This window comes from Podarcis vaucheri, assembly GCF_965113315.1.
Source record: "Podarcis vaucheri genome assembly, chromosome: 3".
Classification (NCBI taxonomy): domain Eukaryota; kingdom Metazoa; phylum Chordata; class Lepidosauria; order Squamata; family Lacertidae; genus Podarcis; species Podarcis vaucheri.
This window is the reverse complement of record NC_138761.1, coordinates 18,775,914-18,801,949: the sequence shown is the minus strand read 5'-3', so window position 1 is coordinate 18,801,949 and position 26,036 is coordinate 18,775,914. Positions and strand designations below refer to the sequence as shown.

Below are 26,036 nucleotides of genomic sequence, written 5' to 3'. Positions count from 1 at the left end.
AAGGTTACAGAAATCAACCAATGGCAGCTCAGTTTTGAATATATATTTCTGCATTTGTTCTGAGAAAAGGACAAAAGCTAACATCCAGCAAAGTTTATATCTTCTCTGGAGGCACATCTTTGGGTCAGTTTGCCCTGGGGTCTTGAGCTAGTTAACATTGTGCAAGCCTCTTTAGTAGGGCAGAAGCTGGGACTGTGTGAATGCAAGGGATGGTCTTGACTACTGAGCTAAGATAGTTTCTTCGCTGCAGAATGCAGGTAGCAAACCTCTTGTTGCTCACGACGAGCTATATTCTTGACTAAATGTATCCGGGGTTGGCTTTTTTTTAAACCTGGCATCTGTTTTTAATTTTTCTTCTTCCTTTGCTAGGATTTATCATGGATGTCTTCCAAGCATCTTCCTTCAAGATACTACTATACTTTCAGAAGATGAAGATGAGTTTGAGACCTACTGCAGAAATAACGGTATATATGTCTATAGATGTCGGGGAGTTGAACCGGCACATGTTTGCATATTTTTTTTTATTGGTATATATCTAATCCTGAGTGTTATAAAGCTAAACAAGTGCCTTGTTGGCCAGGCATGGAATCTACTGTTGTTCCTTTGTGGGGTGGGTGGGGGACCAGTCACAATAGGGAAATGTTTTTTGAGCAACCAAAATAGTGAATACATTTTTGAGTTCTCAGGGTTTTTTTGTTTTAAATAGGGGTGCTTGGAGAGAGAAATCTGGGTATGATGTTGGACGTCCCAAACTCTGTAGAGTTTTGAAATGGAATCCAGCAGGTGTTAGGCACACTTAATTGGATAGTCTTTGTACCTAGGAAGGTGCCTTTTCCCAAATCGGACATAGATCCAACTGGCTTGGTATTGTCTACACTGACAGGTAGCAGCCTTCCAGTTTTCAGGCAGGGGACTTTTGTAGCCTTACCAAGAGATGAATTGAACCTGGGACTTTATGCATGCAAAGCAGATGCTCTACCGTTGAGCTATGGCCCTTTCCTTGTACAAAAAACAACCTCAGGATACAGAGGCTGCTGGGACAAAGACCCGATAACGTCTCTCCCTCTCCTCCCCACCTCTCATTTGTTTTCACTATATATGAGTCCCTGGTGCATAGCTGTCAACTTTTCCCTTTTCTTTGCAAGGAATCCTATTCGGAATAAGGGAATTTCCCTTAAAAAAGGGAAACGTTGACAGCTATGCCCCGGTGAGGCAGAGATTAGATATAAAGAGATACATAAGAGTCTTAATACTAGTCAAGCTGGAATGTGAGTTTAGTTGATGTGGTAGGTAAAAAACAACCACCACCATAGAAGTCAAATTGGGTAGTATTTCTTCATGGCTGAAGGGCAAAACCTGCATTTGTTTAATTCCTGAAGGTAACTCAAACCTCTGGGAATAAACATGCCTTATATTGGCTTTACAGTGAAAGTAGATAAGGAAATGCCATTTAAAAATGGGTTAACGTGCAAAGCAATTATTTGGGAAGTTGTTTCTCAAAACCAACTTTTTCTCACCTGTTCCTTCCGAACGAAAAGATGCTCACTGAAAAGAATGGGATTTCCCCCCCCCCCCAGTTTCTTTACTTCAGAGTTGATACCTGATTTGGTAAATTGATGCCTGTTGGCAGGGCCGGCCTATTTTTTTTTGTAAGCTACTCTGGGAGTGTTTTGCTTGAGCTCCATGCAGGAAGGGCAGGGTAAAACTGTAATAGACTGTTCAGTTCGTAATGTTATCCACAGTGGCTGAGAGATCAATGTGCAGAGGGTTGTCTTACCGTCATTTTCTCTCCCTTCTTACTAAGAAAAGCCAAAATCTGTTTATCTCCCCCTCCTGCCGGAAGCTTGGCTCCGCCCTCGCCGGTCCTGGAAGGAGCCTTTAAAAAAGTCCCGTATGCTCAGAGACTTTGCGCCTGTTCATTGGGGGAGATAGGAAGCCCAGAGCACTTGTTCTTTAGATGTCCCTTTTATGAAGAGGCACGAAGTGAGACCGTTGATCCCCTGCTGGTGAGGCTCGCTGACGTCCCGGAAAAGCAAAAAAAAATTGACCTTTTCCTGTTAGGCAAAGATCAGAAGACGACCCGGATGGTCGCCAGATTCTGTGTACGGACTTGTAGGGCAGACCATCTCCCGACTCAAACTAGTCCGTTAAGAAAATCCCCAAACTCGGTTCCATGGGTGACTCTGGGTAGTTTAGCTCTCTGCGGTAGTTTAGCTTAAAGTTTTAAGTGTCTATACGCTTATCGCATTTATAAATTTTAAATTTATTGTTGCACATTGTTTTAATTGTTTGTTTTCCTTCTGGGACTGTACCCCCAAGTGTGTTTTATAAGCTGGTCTCCGACCATAATAAATTATCTCTATCTATCTCCCCCTCCCCCCTTTTCTGACCTTTTTAGGACTGAGCAAGGCTTCCAGCGTTAAGCCCAGTGCTCCTGCGGCACCACCTGCCTTTACGATCTTTGAAGACGAGAATGCAGGGTGAGCTGAACTGTTTGGCAACACCTGTGTATAGGAGCCAGTGGCACTGTGTTATCTCAGATAGCCTCTTGCCCCCATCTTTGGGCTTCTCTCAGTTCAGGCAAAAAGTCTCACCACTGTTTCTTTCAATGTTACATACGCTGCCATGCATCTCAGAGTGGTCCAAAAGCGTGTGATGCTGCCGCACTGCTAAAGCTACGTAAGGATCAGACTGATCATTACCTAGATAGAAGCTTGCCTGGCAGTTCTCTATAAATGGTTCTGAGTTTCCTGAAGAAAGAGCAGGGTATGTAAAATAAAAGGAGCCAGAAGGAATTAACTCTTCTCTTTCGCATCTTGTTGATACTTCCCATAGTAAATCTCTTTGAAATCGCATCTGGTTGGCATGACTAAAGAGTTGAGGCCTAATGACTAGGTACATTACTCTGGCATTTCAGATGGGGCTTAAAAGAACATGTGAGGAAACGAGAGCATTCACAAGTCTCTGAGCTGCACATATAAGCATATATCCTTGTCACCATTAGCATGTTCCACGCCTGCAGTGGGGATTGTCAGGTTCATATTTACTAAAAAGGCAACAAAATGAAGTTGTGCGACTTACAAACCTGGCTTATCGAGAACAGTGGCCATTTTGGACCGTCGTTCATTCTCTGTGTGAATTGCTCTGCCCGAAAGATTTGCTCCAGAATTGAACTTTTCCTTTCAGTGTTCCCGTGCATCCCCCAAAGTTGACAGGATCCAAAGTCTTTGGAGAACGTCCCACAGTCAGCTGTGCTGCCAAATCAGCAGTAAGTGAATGGCATTTATAACAGAGACATATGTCAAGGATTTTGAGAATGCAGGATTCTTCAAGTGTTTTGAGAGAATTCTCCCAGTAGTCCTCCCATCCCACATAGAGCCTCCTTGGAATTATGCTGCCTCACCCCTGGGGCATGCTTCTTCCTTACTACTAGGTTTTGTAAATTAAGCTTCAGATCTGTGTAGGGGACAAAGTGGGCTGCCACAACCTGTGCTGACCCCTCTCAACTTGTCTCCCCCACTCCCTTTTTTTGTTCTTGTCTTTTGTTGTTTCTGTTAAACAAAGGGAAAAAACTAAATAAAAATCTTAATTGAGAAAGAGCTTGGGTTGTCAGATTGCTAAATAAACCATTGTCGATTGATCATGGAGTTTTAGTTGATTTAGGTATAGCTGCTTAAATTTGCATATGAGGAAAATCGAACGTTTTAAAGAAAGTGTTTGGATCCTGCCTTAAGCATTTTACATCTAGATCAAGGGAAGTAATAGTGCCACTGTATTCTGCTCTGGTCAGACCTCACCTGGAGTACTGTGTCCAGTTCTGGGCACCACAATTCAAGAAGGACACTGACAAACTGGAACGTGTCCAGAGGAGGGCAACCAAAATGGTCAAAGGAAGGCCTGGAAACGATGCCTTATGAGGAACGGCTAAGGGAGCTGGGCATGTTTAGCCTGGAGAGGAGGTTAAGGGGTGATATGATAGCCATGTTCAAATATATAAAAGGATGTCACATAGAGGAGGGAGAAAGGTTGTTTTCTGCTGCTCCAGAGAAGCGGACACGGAGCAATGGATCCAAACTACAAGAAAGAAGATTCCACCTAAACATTAGGAAGAACTTCCTGACAGTAAGAGCTGTTCGACAGTGGAATTTGCTGCCAAGGAGTGTGGTGGAGTCTCCTACTTTGGAGGTCTTTAAGCAGAGGCTTGACAACCATATGTCAGGAGTGCTCTGATGGTGTTTCCTGCTTGGCAGGGGGTTGGACTCGATGGCCCTTTGTGGTTTCTTCCAACTCTATGATTCTATGATCTAGATGTAAAATGCTTAAGGCAGGATGTGGCACTCACGTGTCTTAGTAGGCATTGTCTTAGGAGAGGATCAACCCAACGATGGTGAGCCAATAGCCCTGCAGATGCTGTTGGACTACAACTCCCATCATCCCTGACGGTTGGCCATGGTAGCTTGGGCTGATGAGAGTTGTAGTCCTAAAGAGCCTTGGCTCAGATGCTGATGTCCAGCTCTGAGGGCCTTCTGGCGGTTCCCTTTCTGTGAGAAGTGAAGTTATATGGAGCCACCCTGTGGAATACCTTTCTGTCATATGTCAAGGAGATAAAGAACTATCTGACTTTTAGAATACATCTGAAGGCAGCCCTGTATTGGGAAGTTTTTAATATTTGATGCACAGTTGTGTTCTTAGACTATGTTAAAAGCTGCCCAGAGTGGCTGGGGCAAATAAAATAATTTTTAAATAAAATAAATGAAAGCCCTGGTGAGCGATATAACAGGCCACCCAGCTATGTTCACTTTGTGAGGACATACAATTGTTGCAAGAGTTGATTGTTCCTCTCCCAATTGCCAAACTGTGGTTTGGTGTTACATCTGAATGTATTTGTTTATGTGCACATGGCCTCACAAACTCCTTATGTGCACATCATCACACATTTGCTATGTGCACCTAGCCTGCATCAGGGGAGATGAAGCTTGTAAAACGTCTGCTATTACCAAACAAAATAAAATCCGGGGGCAGGGGGGCGGGATTTTCCTTTATAGGTTCCTAACTTTTGGGATGTGAAATTCTGCTTTCTGCTTTGAATGGAAAGGTGGATGTAGCTTGTGTGTTGCTGTCTTTAGGAGGTAAATCCGCCAACGGAGGGCCCGAAGGATGACTGCACCGTGTGGGCTAATTTCTGCAACAAGACCCTGGCTCCTACTCCAGGCAGCACAGGAGATTTTGCTTGTGCTGCGCAACTTGCCTCTACGCCATTCCACACCATTCCACTGCCTGCCTGTCAACTGACTCAGGGTAAAGGAAAAGTCGCTGTCCCAGGAAGAATATGTCTAAGAATACAGGGCTGAAAAAAATGGTCTTCCTAGGCGAACTTGCCTGACTATAAGCACTTTATTTTATATTGCAGCTGGCCATTCTGCATCTAACCAGAAAATGCCAGTTAAGCTCGGTTTACACGGGTTACGTCCAAACCTGGGTGGGATTGTGTTAGTTTATGAGTCCTGACTTCCTAGGGAGCAACAAACCACAACCCTGGTTTCAGATGCAAAGCCGAGCTTAATTATGGCTTTATGGTTTGTTTCTCCCAGTTGCTCCAGAGAATGCAAGATTTAGCAGTATACTACACCAGCTCGCTGGATTCTTTAGTTGCCTTGTGCCCATTTTTTAAGAGAGAAAAGGCGGGGGTAGAAAATGTTCAAATAAAGAAATGGCGATGTTCCGAATTATAGGGAATAAATGTGTATCCCAAGTGCTCAGTGTTTCATCGCAGTCCATTGGCTGAATCTCCATGCCTTTTCTTTTGGTCTCCGTCATTTAGGCTTGTCTTTTCAAACGTTGATGATGCCTGTCAATGAGAAAATCTTGTTATTTCCCTGATTTAAATGACTTAACCAGAATCCTTTTTCTCCTGAAGTAGTTGAAGACCCTTGGAGCAACAGCTTAATTCACCAGCTTCTGCTTGGGCTGCCCAAGCCAATCAGTGCCTACTCAAATACTTTTGAATGGGAATCAGGTCTTCCAGTTCTCAAACCGAAAGCTGAACTCAAATTGGGTAAGACCTGCATACATACTATACTTGGTTTCTCCCCACATATGTCAGTTTAAACTGTGTGATGTGGACAGAGGTCTGAAAGCAGTAGTCAGTTTGCATTCACTGGAGGATGCCAGACAGAAAGTGAGAAGCTGGGACTTGTTTGTATTTTGCAAGAATAATGAAGTCTTGGGCTTTTTTTACTCCAAAGCAAATGTTTTCGCAGAGCCACTCCTATTGTGCATCACTGTCTGCCTTGCACAATACTAAATCAAGGGTCTTCAGATGTACAGTGGGACCTCAGGTTACATATGCTTCAGGTTACAGACTCCGCTTACCCAGAAATAGTACCTTGGGTTAAGAACTTTGCTTCAGGATGAGAACAGAAATCGCGTGGCAGCAGCGGGAGGCCCCATTAGCTAAAGCGGTGCTTCAGGTTAAGAACAGTTTTAGGTTAAGAACGGACCTCCAGAACAAATTAAGTACTTAATCCGAGGTACCACTGTACAGGATATGGAGCAGGATTCATCATCCTGGGAAATTAAGCTTTCATGGAGTTGCTTAATTCTTTAAAAAAAAAAAAAGTAGCTAGCTCTTACAGAGGCTACAATGCATGCTTGAAAATGTGTAGGCAGTTCCTGCATCCATCTCTGAAGTCAGAGGAATGAGTAATAATAGTAATTTATTATTTGTACCCCGCCCATCTGGCTGGGTTTCCCCAGCCACTCTGGGCGGCTTCCACAGAGAGCAAAAATACACTAAAATGTCACACATTAAAAACTTCCCTGAACAGTAGAATGAGACTCAAGACAGTGTACCTACCTAGGTTTCCATATGGTTCCCTGTCCACCCACAGACCTACTTGACCTGTTACCAGTCTCTGGGACCTTGGTTCCATAGAATTCCTGGAGGGGAGGTACCACTGTCAGGCCAGAAAGTTAGCACACGAGTTTGAAATGGGTCATTTCTGCTGTATTCTAATTCCTTTTTCTACATTTCCTCCTCTTCTTTCTCCTTGCCACTGGCTTAGCAACCACATCCTTTCATGTTGACTGCTTACTGGGAGAAGGAGCTTTTGCACGCGTCTATCAAGCGTCTGTCCTTGATATGGACAACACAAAAAATAATCGGAAAGTCATACTGAAAGTAAGTGGGCTTTGGGCTTCAGTGGCTTATCTGAAAACAAATGCCATCTCGTAGTGTTGTTATCTAAAGATCAGATGTGGACGCTTCCTAAGCAGACTCTTCTGTCTTCATGTACTTAAGCTTATAAAGAGTTTAAAGGTTAAGACTAGGAACTATACGGGAATAAGAGAGTGTTGGGTTGCCACTTGCTCTGTATGTTTCACACAGATGCCATCACACAGATGGATTGATCCATGGTACAAGAGACACTTCTGTCCTTTGGCCATTGCACCTTTTGGCAGAAGGTCCTATCTGTAGTGGGATTTGCAATAATTTTTATTTTAGTGATAATTGTGTCCACCCTGCCCTTCTCCAATCCCCTTCCCAACCCCCCACCATTTGGGCAAGTGCCTAACATGGATTCATGAAGTCACTTTTTCCTGCAGTGGTGGTGGCTTTTTCCTGCATGTTGCTCCTCCCCCCTTCCCATGAATCATCTCTACCCCGACCCCGCTGAAAATGAACTCAACGTGGTTTGTCCAATGTTCTCTTTTCCTTCAGTGGAGGAGGAGATCTATAGATGAGTGGGAAGAGCAAGCCTTCCTTGGGTCTCCTCCATTCGCTGCAGAAAATGAACTTGCCCTGGGCAAGAGAAAGCAACTAACAAATTCAATAAATAATACCGTATTGGTCCGAATATAAGGCGCACCCAAATATAAGCCGCACCTAAATATAAGCCACACCTTTAAAATTCAAGGGGGGAAAAGACAATACCCGAATATAAGCCGCTCCCTTACAATTCCGCACTCACACCCGTTCCGTTTTACTGTATGTCTGTTTCAGCAGTGATATCATAAAAGCCAATTTTTGCGAATTTAAGCTGCACTTTAACTTTTCACGGTCGGAATTTTTTTTTTGGGGGTGAAGCTTATATTTAGGCCAATACGGTAATAATAAGTACCCTAAAAGTGTTTGTGCATTTATTTGCAGGTGCAGAAGCCAGCAAGCCCCTGGGAATTCTACATAGTAGCTCAGCTAACAGAAAGGCTTAAGCCAAGCTTGCGCCATCTTTTCATCCAGTTCTATTCTGCTCACTTTTTCCACAATGGAAGCATTTTAGTTGGCGAGCTTTACAATTACGGGACTTTGCTGGTGAGTGCGGTCTGGGTATCAACGAATGTTAGCTTTACTGAGGGTGGTCTTGGTCCAAATCGGGAATAGGGGACTTTTTCCAGCCGGTGGGTCACATATACAGTGGTACCTCGGGTTAAGAACTTAATTTGTTCCAGAGGTCCGTTCTTAACCTGAAACTGTTCTTAACTTGAGGTACCACTTTAGCTAATGGGGCCTCCCGCTGCTGCCGCACCACCGGAGCACGGTTTCTGTTCTCATCCTGAAGCAAAGTTCTTAACCCAAGGTACTATTTCTGGGTTACTATTTCTGAGTCTGTAACCTGAAGCATCTGTAACCCAAGGTACCACTGTACCGTTCTGGGCAAGCTTCTGGGGACCACATGCCAGTAGTGGGCGGGGTCAAAGGCAAAAGTGGGCGGAGCAATAAATGTGAAACTCACCATTGTACAGTAGGCTAGATTCTGCACACACTTTTGTACCCCACTCTGTCCTCCAGGCAAGCAAGAAACCTTATCAGAGATCAAGGGCATAGTCTAGCCAGGCAAAAACACTTAAGGAAGGGCACAAAGCAGGGTCAGTGAAGGATGTGTCCCAGGGAAGAGTCCCAAGGGCCAAATAGAGAGGTGCAGAGAGTCGTATTTGGTTTCCTATCTCTGGTCTAGCATGTTCATGTAAGTTTCTATTGTACTCTTGTATCCTAGCTGTATGCACGTTTACGCAAATGTTCATTGAAACATGCTCCTTGGTTCAGCATATGTAGGATTTCAGCCTTATGCCTTAATTTGTCCGCTCATGGCTAGGGTCATTCATAAGCATCTTCTCTTCCCCACCCCCAACTCTCTCAACTTCAGAACACCATAAACATATACAAAAAGCTGGTGGAGAAAGTGATGCCTCAAGTTCTTGTTATCTACTTCACCATACACATTTTGCGCATGGTCGAAGAGCTTCACAGCTGTGGGATAATTCATGGCGACATTAAACCCGACAACTTTATTTTCAGTGCAAGGCAAGTATTTCGCTTGTGAGTTTTACCTTTTTTAAAAAAAAACAACAACAATCAAAATAACCTGCCTTGCCATATTGGAAATAATGGTTCGATTTCTTTGAATCGCAAAAGGTTTTTGGATGACGACACCTGCGACGTGGATAGCGTGTCTCATGGCTTGACCATAATTGACTTTGGCCGAAGCATAGACATGAGCCTGTTCCCTGCAGGAACTGTATTCACAGGAAAATGCAAAACATCTGGATTTCAGTGTATTGAGATGATGACAAACAAGCCATGGAATTACCAGGTATGGGGCAAATGCATGGTTTTTGTCTTTCTATATGCAGTCTGGGACATATCTTAGGGGTAGAACATCTGCTTCCAGGTTCAATGTCTGGCATCACCAGGCAAGGAATGTTTCCTGTCTGAAAGCCTGAGAGAGCTGCTGCCGGGCGGTGTGTAAAGGTAAAGGGACCCCTGACCATTTGGTCCAGTTGCGGCCGACAGTGGGGTTGCACGCTCATCTCGCTCTATAGGCCGAGGGAGCCGGCGTTTGTCCGCAGACAGCTTTCTGGGTCTTGAGCCAGCACTAAACTCAGTGGCCAAAATTTTTGACTAGTTATAAAGCAGCAACATTGGTGACAGACGCCGCGCAAAGAAAAAATCTATTGGTAGCCATTGGGTCTTCATTTCAATCAGGACTTGCGGCTCACTGCTTTTGGAAGGCTGGTGGTGTGCAGAAGTACTAAAAAATATCATGAACTTTGAACGTTCAAAGTTCACACTAGGCGGTGTGCTGGTTAGAATGCTGGATTAGGACTAGAGACCTGAGTTCAAATTCCTGTCCAGGCATGAATCTCACTGGTTGACCTTGGCCCGTCACCAACTCTCAGCCTAACCCTACCTCACAGAACTCTTGTGAAAATAAAATTGAGGTGGGGGAGAAAATTTCTGTGCCACCCAGAGCTCAGTGCCAGAAGGGTGAGATCTGAAAAAAAACAACAACGCCACACCAAACTGTAAGATTAGATCTTGAAAACTACATGTACAGCAGTTCAGAAGCACGGGCTACTTGAAGATCACCAGAAACTTTGAGTAATATATTAATTTTTCCTTCCTGTGTAGCTGTGAAGCTTTCTACAAACATGTCCTTCTTTTTTAGACTGATTACTTTGGTATTGCTGCAACAGTCTACTGCATGCTGTTTGGCACATACATGAAAGTGAAACAGGAGGATGGAGTCTGGAAACCTGATGCTGTCTTTAGGAGGTTGGTCAAGAGCAAGTCTTTTTCCAAAATGTCTGCCTTTGGCGTAATGCATAACATGTCTACTCACCTGCTACATATTCCTGTGCAGTCTGGGGGGGATGTTCTAGGAATTGTACTTTGTTCATGCTGGGCATTGACTTTTTTTGGACTTTTTTTTGGACATTTGTTACTTTACCCTGCATGGGGGTATAGTCAGCAAGGCAGCCTATAAATAACTAAATAAAGAAGACTGCAGTTAAGCAACAACCAGTGATGTCAAAGACCCTTGCCTCCTAGACTTTAAAACAAACTGGAACGTGTCCAGAGGAGGGCAACCAAAATGGTCAAAGGCCTGGAAACGATGCCTTATGAGGAACGGCTAAGGGAGCTGGGCATGTTTAGCCTGGAGAAGAGGAGGTTAAGGGGTGATATGATAGCCATGTTCAAATATATAAAAGGATGTCACATAGAGGAGGGAGAAAGGTTGTTTTCTTCTGCTCCGGAGAAGCGGACACGGAGCAATGGATCCAAACTCCAAGAAAGAAGATTCCACCTAAACATTAGGAAGAACTTCCTGACAGTAAGAGCTGTTCGACAGTGGAATTTGCTGCCAAGGAGTGTGGTGGAGTCTCCTACTTTGGAGGTCTTTAAGCAGAGGCTTGACAACCATATGTCAGGAGTGCTCTGATGGTGTTTCCTGCTTGGCAGGGGGTTGGACTCGATGGCCCTTGTGGTCTCTTCCAACTCTATGATTCTATTCTATGATTCTAAAAGCCTGCTGGCATAAAACACATGGTCACCAGCTTCTAAAATCAGAGGTTGCCTATTGGCACACTTGCCTGCACAGTGGTGTTTCCCACCCCTTGACCAAAACTAGACTTGAAAGAAGCATTTTACTTTTACTCTTTTGCACTTGTGTTGGGTAGTATCCTGGCTGCGTGTTAAATGGGTGAAATCTTACCCAGTGACTAATAAGACTTTTCTTGGTTAAGGGAGACCAACATTGATCTTGTATATTAGGATGCAGCAGATATTGCAGTGGGCATTTTTAATGATGCCTGTAAAGTCTTTAACCTTGTGATTCATCTTCCAGGTTCCCTAATGCAGAACTCTGGACTGATTTCTTCTTCACCTTGCTGAATGTACAAGACTGCAACCACATTCCTTCGTTGGGAGCGCTGCGGGCAAGGTTGAGACACGTATTTCTGAGCACTTGCGCCAGTAAAGTGGCAGTGCTCCGTAAAAGGCTTGCAGTGTTGCTCGTGGAAAACAAACATTCACGGAAGTGAATCTTGGGACTCCAAGGCCCACAAACCCGCCTTAATAGAAAATGCTCCCCACCTTATTGTAACTATGAATTTAATAAATTTAACTGCCTAGAAAACAAGTATAGCAGCTTGGAAACTGGGTAGCTAAGAGAATAGGGAAAGGATTGTGAATGGGACCCCAGGGTACTATGACGAGTGGATGGAGAAGAATATATTATAAAGGCTTGGGGAGAAAAATCCAGTACTATTGAGCAAATTTAACAAATAAAATTGTAAATCAATATAGCCAATTACATTACATATGTAGAGCAGAGATTTTAACTGCCATATTCTGGAATGAGTTTTTCAGGCTCTGAACTGTTTACTATGGTAACATCCAATCTTACAAGAACAGACTTCCTCTTCCTGTCCCCTACATCCAAATAAAGGAACATGGGTGGCACTGTGCCCTAAACCATTTTTAAAAAGAAATCATTTTTATTAGTTTTCCAATAAGAACATCCAATTAACAAATCCATCAAATCATAATCCAATTTAAAATAATTAAAACAAAAAAACCAGCCAAATTACAATCCAAAGTATTAATTTTTCGGGCTTCCCATAGTCTGGACCTCTGAAGTATATCTCCAATATTTTCATTACTGCCTTCTTCTTGTTCTCATATTTTCTACATTCCGATCTTAACGCTTTAAAGTTCCCAGTCCATGGCAGTGTGATTCTCGCACAATGTGTTGTTTGAGCACATGGGAACAATGACCACGGTGCTATCAAATTCAAGATATGTAAATGGCCGATTGCTAAGAAAATCTAACATGGTTGCATTTGTCTTCAAAGGACAAACTGCCCCCCAAATAAGGGGGATTTTTTTAGAAAGGAAGTTGGGAGTTGTTGCAAAGCACAATATTAGACGCTCAGCTAGGGTGTATACCACAGATCAGGAAGGGAGCAGCAAAGCCAAGAGGATGCTGGTTTGGTTAACAAACAGTCAAAAGCTATTGGAGGCTAGAAGGCATCCTTCAAAATATAGAAGCCTCGTCCAAATATATATATAGAAACTTTAGCAAAAGAAGCAAGCGGGAGCATGTTGCTAAAAACATTAAGATCAACAACAAAATGTTCTTTAATAAATTAGCAGCAGGAGCATGAGTATGGCTCAGTTAGTAAATGCAGTTGGCATGAAGTACTCTGTGTTGGAGCAGAGGGTACAATCTGTTCCTCTGCATCATGTGATATATCCTGGAATTCAAAAGGACCCTGAAGGTTGTTTAGTCCAACCTTCAAGACAGGAATCTATGGCCCTCCAACCTGAGCTGTACATAATAGTGGAACTCTTGCCTCTCATGTGATGTGAACACTCCTTCTATTAATACAATCTATGATTGCATTTGCTTTTTTAGCAGCCGCCTCATACTGCTGGCTCATATTTATGGCTTCTGCGCAATCTTTTCCCCATAAACAGGGGGAAAGCATGCCTTTAAGACTTATGTCACACGTTGCCAGCTGCAGGCTGGTAGGGGTTGTGCCTGCTCTGCTTTTGCATGACTTAAGAGGCAGCTGCCTCACCCATATGAACCAGCCTTCAAACTGGTGTCAACTCTGACATTTGAATTTTGGCTGCTAATATCTTCCAATAATTAACTTTGCCAAACACGGCATAGAGATCGCCACTTTTAAGCACTCTTTACCTGTTAGGTATCAGTTTGCACAAAGATGTAGCATTTTTAAACCAGGCCACAAGACAAAATCCATTTGTTTCCTTTCTCCTTGCTTTAAACATTCATCAGGATAATAGGCAAGAAAAAGAGGAGAGATAGAAACAGCCTTCTCTTTATAACTTTTTATTGGTTTACCCCACAATGGTTGATAATGCACCCAAGGAAAAGCATTACTGTATCAAAACAGGTTACAGAGGTAAATATTAGACATTTTATACAGGTTTTAGTACTATGTATTTAGATAGCATGCTAAGTATCTTTGGAGAGAGTCAAGTATTTTAGACACATTCAATGTGCTTTTTTCCCTTTATAAAAAATACTGCAATTTTCATGATTTTATACACTTTAAAAAAATAGCACTGTGGGATGCTCTATTCATTGGAGGAAGGGATTAGAGAGCAGAGCATCAGTACCTCTTATCTGCATGTGGTAGCTCTAAAGGTGGCAGCTAGTGAGCCACCTTAAAAGCAGCTTCCAGTTATACCGCACTGTTGAAGGTAGGGTTCTTCAGGTAAGTGTCATCCGGTGAAAGGTTTAAGATCTGCTCCAGTGAAGGGCCTTCTTCTTCCGGAGGTATCTCTGCTTCAAACATGCGTTGAAGTAAAGCATCAACCGTCCTGTACCCTGGGACAAAAAGCTGAACAATGTTAATTTCCAGTGATAGAGAAGCTCAAAGCTTCCTTGACAAGCACAACAGTACAAATGCACATGACAAGTTACACCATGTAAAATGGATTCCACTTTGACTTCTCTCAGCAGCCTATTCTGACCCTTGGGTCAGTAGGACTTCAGTTTTATCAACGTGTTAACACACTCATGTCTTGGAAAATAAAAATATAATAATAATAAGATTTTATTTATATCCCGCCCTCCCCAGCCAAAGCCGGGCTCAGAGCGGCTAACAACAATAAAAGTAACACAGCATTCTAAAATCAATTCATTTTAAAATCAATTCAAAATCAAATTAATGGCAACCATTGGGCTAGAGTTCTGTGAGGATTACCAAAGGAGGGGGTCAGGCTGCGCCTTGGCCAAAGTCCTGGTGGAACAGCTCTGTCTTGCAGGCCCTGCAGAAAGATGTCAAGTCCCGCAGGACCCTAGTCTCTTGTGACAGAGTGTTCCACCAGATCGGGGCCACAGCCAAAAAAGCCCTGGCTCTGGTTGAGGCCAGCCTAACCTCCAAGATGTTTTTGTTTGAAGACTAAAGTCCTCCATGGGACATACCAGGAGAGGTGGTCCCATAGGTACGAGGGTCCTAGACTGTATAGGGCTTTAAAGATTAAAACCAGCACCTTAAACCTGATCCTGTACTCCACCGGGAGCCAGTGCAGCTGGTACAGCACCGGGTGAATGTGATCCCGCGGTGAGGACCCCATAAGGAGTCTCGCCGCGGCATTCACTCAAGTTCCATGCTAAACATTCAGCAGCAATCCTTTAAAAAGTTTGACAGCACACTCACTTTTGGAAGCAACTTTAAACATCAGTCCTTTCGGTTTCTTCTTTGTTGCTGCTCCCTCTTCACCTCCAAGGTCATTTTCACTGGTTTCCATGTTGTCTATCAGTTGACCTTCTAGTAGTTCATCCCTTTAAAAAAAAAAAGCCACCACAAAAACTATAAGCACCTGCCTTCTCAATGCATTCCATACAGGGCTGCAGATCATGCTTTTCCTGTTAGGTGCATAGCTTTTTACTGGAAATGCAATTTTCTTCTTGAAGGCTGCAATCCTCAGCAGGGCTAAACAATAAAGTCCTAATGAATTCAGTGGGGCTTATTCTCAGGTAAATGTTTAAAATAGATCTGGGGTCTACAGCAGCCAGGTGCCCTGCACCTCTCTTGTTTCATTTTTAAAAACAAATTGAGACTTCATAATGTAGAAGAAACAAACTAAGCACAAAACCAAAGGGGCACATGGGTTGCCAGATGTGAAATATATTGGCATTTTTAAGCTCTCCTACCCTACTCATTCATTCATTCTCTCTATATATAATAAGTTGACAGGTTGTTCCAATTCTTAAAACTAAAGAATCAGTTTACATGACCAAACAATGACAGCAGTTAGATACAAAAGTTATTAAGAATTGCAGTTCATGAGTGGACATCTGAGGGTGCCTTCTAGACTTTGGTGGATTACTACTCCCATCAACCTCTGCCAGCAAGGCCAATGGGAGTTGTAGTCCAACATCTGGACCACCATTGAAGGGAAAGTGGATCCATTGTAAATACATTCAGCCAAGTGGCCACAGAAGTTATAACTGAAGCATCCGTTTTCGCAGGTGGCAGCTGCTCAAGTCCATACAAATCAAGCATCCCTCCGCCATCATTCATTGGGCCATGTATATGGGACCGGAAGGGAGATGTTATTCTGTCCTTGGTTAACTTACTCCTGAATGCCCACACCAAGCTCTTGGATTTTCTTCTCAATGGCAGTTTCCACTTCGCTCTTTTCAAGGGAATACTCCACAAAGAAAGCTTCCAGAATAAATGCTATAAAGATGCTAAAAATCAAAAGTTGACACATGGAAACAATGCACCTCAAAAACAACCCTTTCTCCCCCTCTACCTCATCCATTCATCTGGCAGTTGGCACTGAACTGTGTGATCAACACACCACAGACTTTTGCCTGCCCTTCCTATTTTAATTTTTTTATTTATTCATACCCCGCTTTCCCCCCAAAGCAGCCCATCACTATGAACACACAAACCCAGTTTCTTCGCCTAGAACAGAGGAGGACACATGTTTATGCTGTACCTTAATCCCACTGGATTTTCAGAGCACCAATGTTACTCTGTTTGCAAGCGCACACACATTTGGAACATTAAATATAAGCAGAATGAGTCTGATATCACGCTTGCCATGTCCATTAGCATCAGTGGTTCTACTCTCGCTAGGACTAACTGATGTTCATTTGCTTCACTGGTCCTACTCTGGTTGAATACAACCCAATGCCCCCACCTCTATCCCCAGGAAGGAGGCGCAGGAACCCACTGCACTTACTTAATGATCATAATGACCACGACAATATGAAAGGTGATGAAGTACAGCTTTGCTGCCTCGTGAGTCACAAGGGCAAATCCACTGGCAAGGAGTAGAAAGTTAAGGACTATGAAAGGAAGTTTGCCATATGCATGCTTACTAACTTCGCCCATCTGCCAAGTTAGGCTCCAGTTAGGAATGTAGGGAGAGCCTGCTGGACCAGACCAATGGCCATTCTTCCCCAGTGTCCTGTTCTCAGAGTGGCCCAGCCAGATGACTATGGGAAGGAAGCCTGGAAACAGGACCTGAGTTCTTTTCCCCACCTGCGATTCCCAGCAGCAAGCATTCAGAGGCATACTGCCTCCAGCTGTGGAGGTAGAACACAGCTTTTGCCTATTCCTCTTTTAAAGCCATCCAAGTCAGTGGCCGTCTACCTCTCTCATGGGAGCAAATTCCATAATTCACCCCATCCCCCAAGCTTTTAGCCATTTGAACTTGGCTAACTGCATTCTCAAGGGACGTGAGTGGCGCTGTGGTCCAAACCACTGAGCCTAGGGCTTGCCGATCAGAAGGTCTGTAGTTCGAATCCCCGTGACGGGGTGAGCTCCTGTGGCTTGGTCCCTGCTCCTGCCAACCTAGCAGTTTGAAAGCATGTCAAAGTGCAAGTAGATAAATAGGGACCGCTCCAGCAGGAAGGTAAACAACGTTTCCGTGTGCTGCTCTGGTTCTCCGTGTGCTGGCCACATGACCCGGAAGCTGTACGCCGGCTCCCTCTGCCAATAAAGTGAGATGAGCGTCGCAACCCCAGAGTCGGCCACGACTGGAGCTAATGGTCAAGGGTCCCTTTACCTTTAACTGCATTCGCTAGCAACATTCACTAATGGCATGGATCTAAAGTGCCCACCGTGTCTGTTTATACCAGTGCCTCTCATTATTCTCCCCCTTTCAGAAATCTTTCTGCAAAAGCATTCCTCTATGCTATATCATAGGCTTCTGCAGAAGGCGTGCCTCACAATTTCAAAAGCAGCTTCATAGAAACAGAATAGCTCCTCTCCTTGCAAAAAAAAGGGGGGAGGGATTTGGAAACCCATGCATACATGTATCTAGCTGACACCCCCATTTTTTGGACAGAAAAACAAAAATTGTGTCCTAGAAAGTAAACTTCCGATTACCCAAAGAGGTGTTGTAGTCTGACCAGGTGCAAGTGCTAGGACCATTATGTCTGTGACATAAGAGAAGCTGCAGAAATAATTGTTAGAAGTTTGCCATTGATCACTGAACCTTCCCAAATGGTAATTAACATTTAGGGTTGTATCCAATTGCTGCTCTTGCACTCGGGACGTGGGGCTTCTGCTGGTACAATAGAGCTCTCCCCTGAACTTCCTCTCTTCTACAGCCCCCAAAATCAGCTCCAGAGGTCTGGGGGGATCCACTGGATCAGATTTTGAGTGTGAATAGAAGGAGGAAGTCCTGGGGCATTAGGGAAAGCCTCTTGCACAGCAGTGACTACAAACCTTAAAAAACAAACAAGCACTATTATAGGAGAATATTTTTACTCCTATTGCTTTCAAGGAGATTTAACACGGACTTTTGCATATATGCATTTGTTCTGGAAATGACTCTCTGTCATTTCACTGCCCGAGGAGGACAGGATGTTGTCCCCCACCCCATTCCTATTCTGCATACCTGAGCCACCTGGGCTAGCAATTGGTTCCAGTTTCAACACTAGGGACAGGTCACTGTTACCCAACAGTAGGGCTGGCCTGTTCCCATCAGATGTCAAAGAAATAAACAACTATCTGATGTCTAGAAGACATCTGAAGGCAGCCCTGTTTAGGGAAGTTTTTAATGACTGATGTTTTAATGGATTTTTTATCGCTTGTTGGAAGCGACCCAGAGTGGCTGGGGAAACCCAGCCAAATGGGCAGGGTAGAAATAAAATAAAATAAAATTAATAATAATAGTTATTGTTATAGTGTGCAGCTTTGCCAAAGGATGGGAAGTCCTTGGTGGCTTTTTACTCTTTTCCAAAGCATTTTTTTTTTTAAAGCCATGCTGCTTTTTAAAAAGGATATCATGCCACTGGTTGACAACAGTTAATTCCATTAGGACGACGAAAGACGACGCAATGTCATTGAAGTTATTCTTGCAATATTTGGCCCGAGCAAAGGTGGTGTCTTTCAGAGCGGGGTTTCCGCAGTAGAGGGCATGTTGCACGGTGCTGTTTCCAGCGAAGAACTGGACCTTCCCGTGGAAGATTTCCATTCCGATGATGGAAAACACGTAATACACCACCTAATGGGGAAAATGAGTGTCAGTGAACACAGGGATGGTGAAGATTTACATTGGGAACAAGGGAAGGGAAGGCAAATCAACATTACCACATGGTTGAAGCTGGAATCAAAGGCTTTTGGGCCGGTGGAGGGGGGTGGGGAAGGGGCCCACTCAGTCATGCTTAGTGGATGCAGAACCCAGAAGCCCCTGCCATTTCCTCCCTAGGAACGGGGCCTGTAGCCTCTTATTTGCCAAGAGGCCACAGCAGAGGCAGCACAGTGAGCTGGGGGCTGTCAAAGTTGCCTCAGTGGATCTGGTCTCCTGAGGTGGTCACCTCACCTTGTCTCATGGGTGGGATAGCCCTGTCTGAAAGTCTCCCGTTAAACGTGGAGTAAGTGGGCCAGGAATGAGTAGATATACTGATCAGACAAGGTTATTTGGACACCTCTCTTGGAAAATCAGTCCCAGGAATTGTCTACAAATGTATAATGCCGTTGGGAGTGATTTCTAGATGTGACTGAGGCCGTACACGTTTTGAGTTTGGGAAGCAGGGAGGACAGTCCCACTGCACAAACGTACCTCATTCCACACACACAGCAGCTTGGTTGAATCCTGTCTTGTGTGCAAACTAGCCCAAAGCCCCTGCAGATTTATGAAAACGAGCAGGATGAGGAGGAATTTAAAAAAAGAGAAGGCGATGCTCACCAAAGCCAGTCCACCAAAGGTCAGCATGGTAGGTACAATGTTTATTAGCGTAGTCATGATGACCCGGAACCTAGAAGAAAACAGTGTGTGAAAACGGAGTTTGGATGGGATGGGCCTTTCAGGTGTCACTGGCCAATTAAATACCAAAAAAGGAGGCACTGCAGAAAGGGGTCTGCATAGGGATAAAACAGAGCCAGGGAGCTCCAGATTCTGAGACTGTCTTTGTACCTTTGGACTCTGCCTTTAAAGTTTAGACTGATGCATCTTAACGTGCATCCTGTTTACAACTTCCTCCCCCCCCCTTTCTCTCTTGGGATCTAAATATGAGCTGTCACATTCAATCTATCCTTTGAGAACAAAGAAACAAGGCTCCCTTTGTCTTCTCTAGATTAGTTAGCTAGCTTGGAACCAAAAAAAATTCTATCCAAGTTATATACTTCTTAGTACATTGTTGTTGTTTTTTACTTTACAAGCACCTACAGCGGTGCCTCGCAAGACGAAAAGAATCCGTTCTGTGATTCTCTTCGTCTAGCGGTTTTTTCGTCTTGCGAAGCAAGCCCATTGACGGATTAGCGCTATTAGCGGCTTATCTGCTGATCGGATCAGCTGATAAGCGGCTTAGCGGCTTAGAAAAGGGGGGGAGGGAAAAAACCAGCAGGAACTCGCAAGACATTGTCGTCTTGCGAAGCAAGCCCATAGGAAATTCGTTTTGCGAAGCACCTCCAAAACGGAAAACCCTTTCGTCTAGCGAGTTTTCCGTCTTGCGAGGCATTCGTCTTGCGGGGCACCGCTGTACTTATCTGTGGACTCAGCTATACAGCTGCAGATATAACATTTTAAGTGTGTTTTAAGTGCATTATATAAATGTGACACTAGATGCTGCTGCTGAGCTAATGGCAAACTCCATATATATTTTTAAACTTTTTTTTTTTTTTTAAAGCATTATTTTTATATCTGTGTAGATGCAGCCTGTGTATGGTTGCAACGGGTGAAGTCTATTGTCTAAGCAGCTTCACAAATCACAGTCTGCATACTCTGCAAACTAATACCCAACAACTTAACTCACTAGAAAACATGACTTTATAGCTCTGACAGCAGTGCTTGTAAATAAAACCCGGTTATTTTACCGTTGTATACTGTCTATGATTCTTATGAGTCGAAGAACTCTCAGGATAAAAACAATGTCCAGTACTTGCTGGCTGTTGTATACGGTCACTGGAAAAAAAGAAGAGGGGATGGTGAAAAGCACACAAGAAAACTAACATTATCCTAATACTTGGACATCATAAGCCATAGGTCATTCTGATGGGGGAAAGCTGGGCTTATCTTGAGAACAATGAGCTTCAGTGAACTTAAGGCTCATTTACTCTGTCCTTAAGTTTGGGAGCTTTCTCTTCCAGCACTGCTTTGTCATGCTAGCTTGTTTTAACAAACCATGGTTAGGAATATCTCCACACCACTGTGGTTGATGCTAAACTGCAGCCCATATCAAATAGAAGCAGAAGCTCTGCATCTCCTCCTTGCAGCTGCACTGGAGAAGAATGAGTTTGTGAGCATGGAGGGAGACTAGGCTTGTTTCTATCAGGGTAAAAAGGTAAAGGGACCCCTGACCATTAGGTCCAGTCGTGGCCGACTCTGGGGTTGCGGTGCTCATCTCGCTTTATTGGCCGAGGGAGCCGGCATACAGCTTCCGGGTCATGTGGCCAGCATGACTAAGCCGCTTCTGGCGAACCAGAGCAGTGCACGGAAACACCGTTTACCTCCCCGCCGGAGCGGTACCTATTTATCTACTTGCACTTTGACGTGCTCTCGAACTGCTAGGTTGGCAGGAGCAGGGAACGAGCAACGGGAGCTCACCCCGTCGTGGGGATTTGAACCGCCGACCTTCTGATCGGCAAGTCCTAGGCTTTGTGGTTTCACCCACAGCGCCACCCGCGTCCCTTTCTATCAGGGTAATCCATGGTTTAACATTACCATGAGCCAGCATTACAACCCAGCCAAGTACATGGAAGTTTCACAAAGGACCCTCAAGTTTTGCCTTATCTGTTCCTTGATGCACCAATGGTCACAAGAGACATGAAGCCATATTGGAAATGGAGAAGTGTTTTCATCTCACCTGCTGCATAACCTTCAAGGGAGAAACACACAGACTTACCAGATTTAAGGGTAGCGTTGAGCACAGTTGCAATCAAGGCAGCAAGAATGATAGAAGTATCAAACCTAGAAAGGATGGGAAAGACACTTGTTTAATTACAGTGGTACCTCGCGTTACAGACGTATATTGCTCTGGGATGCTGCGAGAAGAATGGAGGCTTGCAACATCACCTAGCTGATTTACAAAATTAATTCCAATTTCCCATGTAATTTCAAAAGATGCATTGAGCCTTTCCACAAAGAAATCAAACGTGTTTCCCCAGCCACTTGTTATTATGCTGTTAGTGTGAATAACTCCTGATGTGCTTCTCCTGACTATCATACACTACCCAACTGCTCCGCCATGATGCTCACACAAACCACATTCCACACAGCATGACCCAAGAGTGGTGGATAGGGTCCATCTGGGGACCCTGTGGGCTTGACTTGCATTTCAGGTACCTGCAACTACAATTGGACTACAGTGGTACCTCGGGTTACAGACGCTTCAGGTTACAGACTCCGCTAACCCAGAAATAGTACCTCAGGTTAAGAACTCTACCCCAGGATGAGAACAGAAACTGCACGCCAGCGGCACGGCAGCAGCAGGAGGCCCCATTAGCTAAAGTGGTACCTCAGGTTAAGAACAGTTTCAGGTTAAGAACGGACCTCCAGAATGAATTAAGTTCTTAACCTGAGGTACCACTGTAGTGTGACTTTAAGTCATCTGCCCATTACAATCTCCACCAGCCTTCACCAACCTAGTGCACCCTCCAGCTGACAGCTGCATCAGCCCCAGCCAGTATTACAGTACAAAACATCTGGAGAGCTCCAGCTTGGTGAAGAGGCTGGTCTAATCTCTCATGGCTCTCGTGTCACCTGTGAGAACCTCGGAGTCCTGTGGGGTCCGGGCCAAAGGCCCATCTTGTCAAGTGTCCTGTTCTCACAGTGGCCAGCCAGATCCTGCAGGAAGGAGCTGAGCACTTTCTCCATCTGCAATCCCCAGCAACTAGCATTCAGAAGCATACTATCTCTCCAGTAGTGGAGGCAGGACACAGCCTTATTCTGTCCCTGAATGTGTCTCATCTGGACCTCGGAGGTCCAGCTCCGAGGTCCTTCTGGCAGTTCCCTCACTGCAAGAAGTGAGGTTACAGGGAATCAGGCAGAGGGCCTTCTCAGTAGTGGCACCCTCCCTGTGGAACGCCCTCCCATCAGATGTCAAGGAAATAAACAACTATCTGACTTTTAGAAGACATCTAAAGGCAGCCCTGTTTAGGGGAGTTTTTAATGTTTGATGTTTTATTGCTTTATTATTATTAATACTAATATTCTGCTGGGAGCTGCCCAGAATGGCTGGGGAAACCCAGCCAGATGGGCGGGGTATAAATAATAAATTTATTATTGTTGTTGATGATAATAATAATAATAATAAAAAGAAGAAGACGTCATCCAAGTAGCCATTGCTACTTCGTGTAAGAGCAAATTCCAGAGTTCAGCTATGTACACTGTGGAATACCAGTCATGGTTTCCCTCAAAGAATCATGGGAACTGTAGTTTGGCTGCTGGAAATCCTAGTTCTGTGAGGGGTCCCCTAACAACTCTCAGCACTTCTACGACCCTACACTCCCCAGGATTCTTTAGGAGAAGCCAGGACTCTTAAAGTGGCATGAGAGCGCTTTAAACATATGGTGGGGAGTCGGAGTTGAGCGTTGAGCCAATATTAATAGACGGGGCCATAGCTCAGTGGTAGAGCACGTGATTTGCTTGCAGAAGGTCACAGGTTCCATCCCTGGACTCTCCAAGTAATGCTGGAAATGTCTGGAAATCTTGGAGAGCCAGTCAATATAGGAGAACGAGAAACTACTGGCTTCTTCATAACGCGGAGGGACAAAAATAAAAGAATTTACTTACCAGTTCCAGAACTGGTTCCTTGCAAAAAAGGTTCTGGGTTCGTAGGTGTACAATTTCAGAAGAATCTCGACGATATACAGACTGAGGAACACCCACTCTGCGTAGGAAATGAGGGGGTTCTCCTCATCCAATGCAATGAAGACGGCGTTGATGAGTATGATGACATCATACATCCAAACAAATACCCTGCGGGAGATGTTCACCGGGTTAATTACCAACCAAACTTGTTCGTTTTGAATAAATTTTCCCCGAAACCCCAAAGTACTACTGTCCAGCCACGTTCACCATCCAAAATGGCCCCGTGGGCAGGTGAGAGCATTTGCTCAGGGTCACCTGAACAATAACAATAACAATAATTTATTTATTTATTATTATTATTATTATTTATTATTATTATTATTTATACCCCGCCCATCTGGCTGGGCCTCCCCAGCCACTCTGGGTGGCTTCCAACAAAATATTAAAATTCTGTAAGCACCTGAAGCCCTTTGTTGGAAAGGCAAGGGATTCAGACTTACTTGTGCTGAACCATCTTGCGTAGGAGGAGGCTAGGAGCAGAGTTGTACACATGGGGAATCCAGACTTCCAGGGGGTGTCTGTGGAGTTTCATGGTGATCACTTGTATATTCAAAAGATCAGCCAGACGCACAAAAGATTTTTTGTCTGCCATAAACAGAAAATAATGCCGGAGGCGGGGGGGGGGGGAGGAACTAATTTAGAAGCTGCTTAGGCTAATACTCAGCAATTCAGACAAGCCCCACACATAAACCCACAGGAGAAGAGCAGCAATCTGGATCTGGCCAGGCCTTCTAGCCAGATGTGCATAAGAGAAAAGTAAAGGCAGCTGCAGATTAACTGAATATCAGGGTGGATAAAAATCAATTATTTAAAAAATAAATTTTAAAAATTGATTTTTAAAAAATTTAATTGGATTTTTAAAAATTTAAAATAAAATACTTTTGGAGGAAAAATCTTTCTAAAGGTAGTTTTCTATTTACGTTACATTATTGTCCAAAGGCTATTCATCAGGAAATAAGGATTTGTTTTAAGTTATTCATGTGTGCTAAAACTCAGTCTAAGGTTGTTGTTTTTTAATTTAAAAAAATCGTTTAACCACATCAGTTAACAAACATGGATACATATGCTATATAATGTTATTGTTTTAGTTAAATAAATTGTTTAAATTGTTATTAAGGAAATGATTGTTTTTCTCCTTCCAACAAAGTACAGCAGAAAAGTTGTCCAAATATAAACAATTAACTTATTAAACCTCACATTAATTTCATAATTATATGTCAGTGTATTTCTAATAGTATAACCAAATCAGTAATTTTTGTTATAACTGTAAAAACTACTCTGAAAATTAATTATTCCAAAAGCTCCCGAACGAAAGACCAGGAGGGAGAGAACATGCCAGTCGGGCATGTGTCTCTGCCAGGGTCCTACTCGAGTGTAGGCCGAGCTCCTGACACCTACTCAAAGTTAGGCCCTGGTCAGATGGGCGATTGAGTTGCTGCAACTAGCGCATAGTGCATTTGAAAGCACGCGCAGAATGGAAGTTAAGAGGGAGGAGGGCATGAAAATAGGGAATATTGTTGGGGGAGGCGCCAAATTTTGTCCTTGCTCAGGGTGCCACATTGCCAAAGTCCACCCCCTTCCCCTATCCTTCCTCCTTCTCATCTGCCCTGGCAACCTCATCTCCCAGCCACACTGCTTGAGTCTGCTGTTACCCACCCACAAAGCCCTTCTGCTCCTCGTCACATATTCGCAGCAAGAGCTCTCGGTGGGATGTGCTGATGTCGGGAGCCACCAGTTTCACAAGCCGCTTCCAGCGGTCTTCTTTGACGACAAACTCTGCTTCCTCCTTCACCTTCAGGAGGTTGAAGGCTTCTATCATCTTGCGGCGTTTCATGTAAGCAAGTTTGCGGATCTCATTCTGTGGGAAAATATATATATATACAAATATATACTTAAGAGGAACACCCGGCTTAGTACTGTCTGCCCTGACCGGGGTGTCAGGCAGAGGGGTCTTTCCCCCAGTCCTACCTATTCAACCTCCATTGCAAATTTGGTTTATTATCAAAATTTACAGACTTCCAGCTGTTTGCAACGAGAAAACTGAAGAAAAGCAGTTGAAATAGCTCAACACAACAGATATGCTTCAAGTGGTTTCCCCCAGATTCAGCTAAAATTGCAACTTATCTCTTATCCCTTCCTCGGCAGGGCTTACCTTTAAGTGTTTTCTGTAATTGTTGTACACAACAGCCAGGAAGACTGACATGAAGATGTAGGTGTTGATAATAACATAGACTATGAAAAACAGGCAGTACCACCAGCTGAAGTCATAAGCCGGCATCCTACAAGAGAGGAGTAACATCACCACCGAGAAAGTAAGAAAAGCCTAGGAACTAACCGATCCTATACTCGTCTGCTGTGTATATAATATTTAGCAGTTTTGCGATATTTGGATTCATATAAACCACTAAACTTTGTAAGCTTTCCTGGGATTGCCGATTGGCCATTG

General features: G+C 44.0%; 2 protein-coding genes across 4 annotated transcripts in view; one reads left to right on the top strand and one right to left on the bottom strand.

Moving 5' to 3' along the window:
* Window positions 1–12,039, top strand: part of BUB1 (BUB1 mitotic checkpoint serine/threonine kinase) — a 33,911-nt gene extending 21,872 nt beyond the window's left edge. Inside the window, 12 exon segments of the mRNA XM_082217388.1 lie at window positions 370–396; window positions 399–464; window positions 2,399–2,480; window positions 3,187–3,268; window positions 5,127–5,298; window positions 5,918–6,055; window positions 7,065–7,180; window positions 8,150–8,311; window positions 9,144–9,301; window positions 9,413–9,590; window positions 10,446–10,552; window positions 11,625–12,039. Of these exon segments, the coding sequence (XP_082073514.1) occupies window positions 370–396; window positions 399–464; window positions 2,399–2,480; window positions 3,187–3,268; window positions 5,127–5,298; window positions 5,918–6,055; window positions 7,065–7,180; window positions 8,150–8,311; window positions 9,144–9,301; window positions 9,413–9,590; window positions 10,446–10,552; window positions 11,625–11,820 (1,484 nt within the window). The 3' untranslated portion in view covers window positions 11,821–12,039.
* A 1,582-nt stretch (window positions 12,040–13,621) lies between these two features.
* The window catches only part of LOC309529395 (two pore channel protein 1-like), a 30,257-nt gene continuing 17,842 nt past the window's right edge, over window positions 13,622–26,036 (bottom strand). For all 3 annotated transcript variants that reach the window (XM_082217500.1, XM_082217501.1, XM_082217502.1), the window contains 12 exons: window positions 25,743–25,869; window positions 25,247–25,448; window positions 24,031–24,175; window positions 23,513–23,698; window positions 21,624–21,688; window positions 20,596–20,683; window positions 19,469–19,538; window positions 18,565–18,784; window positions 16,511–16,601; window positions 15,897–16,010; window positions 14,974–15,098; window positions 13,622–14,138 (listed from right to left, as the gene is read on the bottom strand). In XM_082217500.1, coding sequence (XP_082073626.1) covers window positions 13,993–14,138; window positions 14,974–15,098; window positions 15,897–16,010; window positions 16,511–16,601; window positions 18,565–18,784; window positions 19,469–19,538; window positions 20,596–20,683; window positions 21,624–21,688; window positions 23,513–23,698; window positions 24,031–24,175; window positions 25,247–25,448; window positions 25,743–25,869 — 1,579 coding nt within the window. In that variant the 3' untranslated portion in view covers window positions 13,622–13,992. The remainder of the gene's footprint in view (window positions 14,139–14,973; window positions 15,099–15,896; window positions 16,011–16,510; window positions 16,602–18,564; window positions 18,785–19,468; window positions 19,539–20,595; window positions 20,684–21,623; window positions 21,689–23,512; window positions 23,699–24,030; window positions 24,176–25,246; window positions 25,449–25,742; window positions 25,870–26,036) is intronic.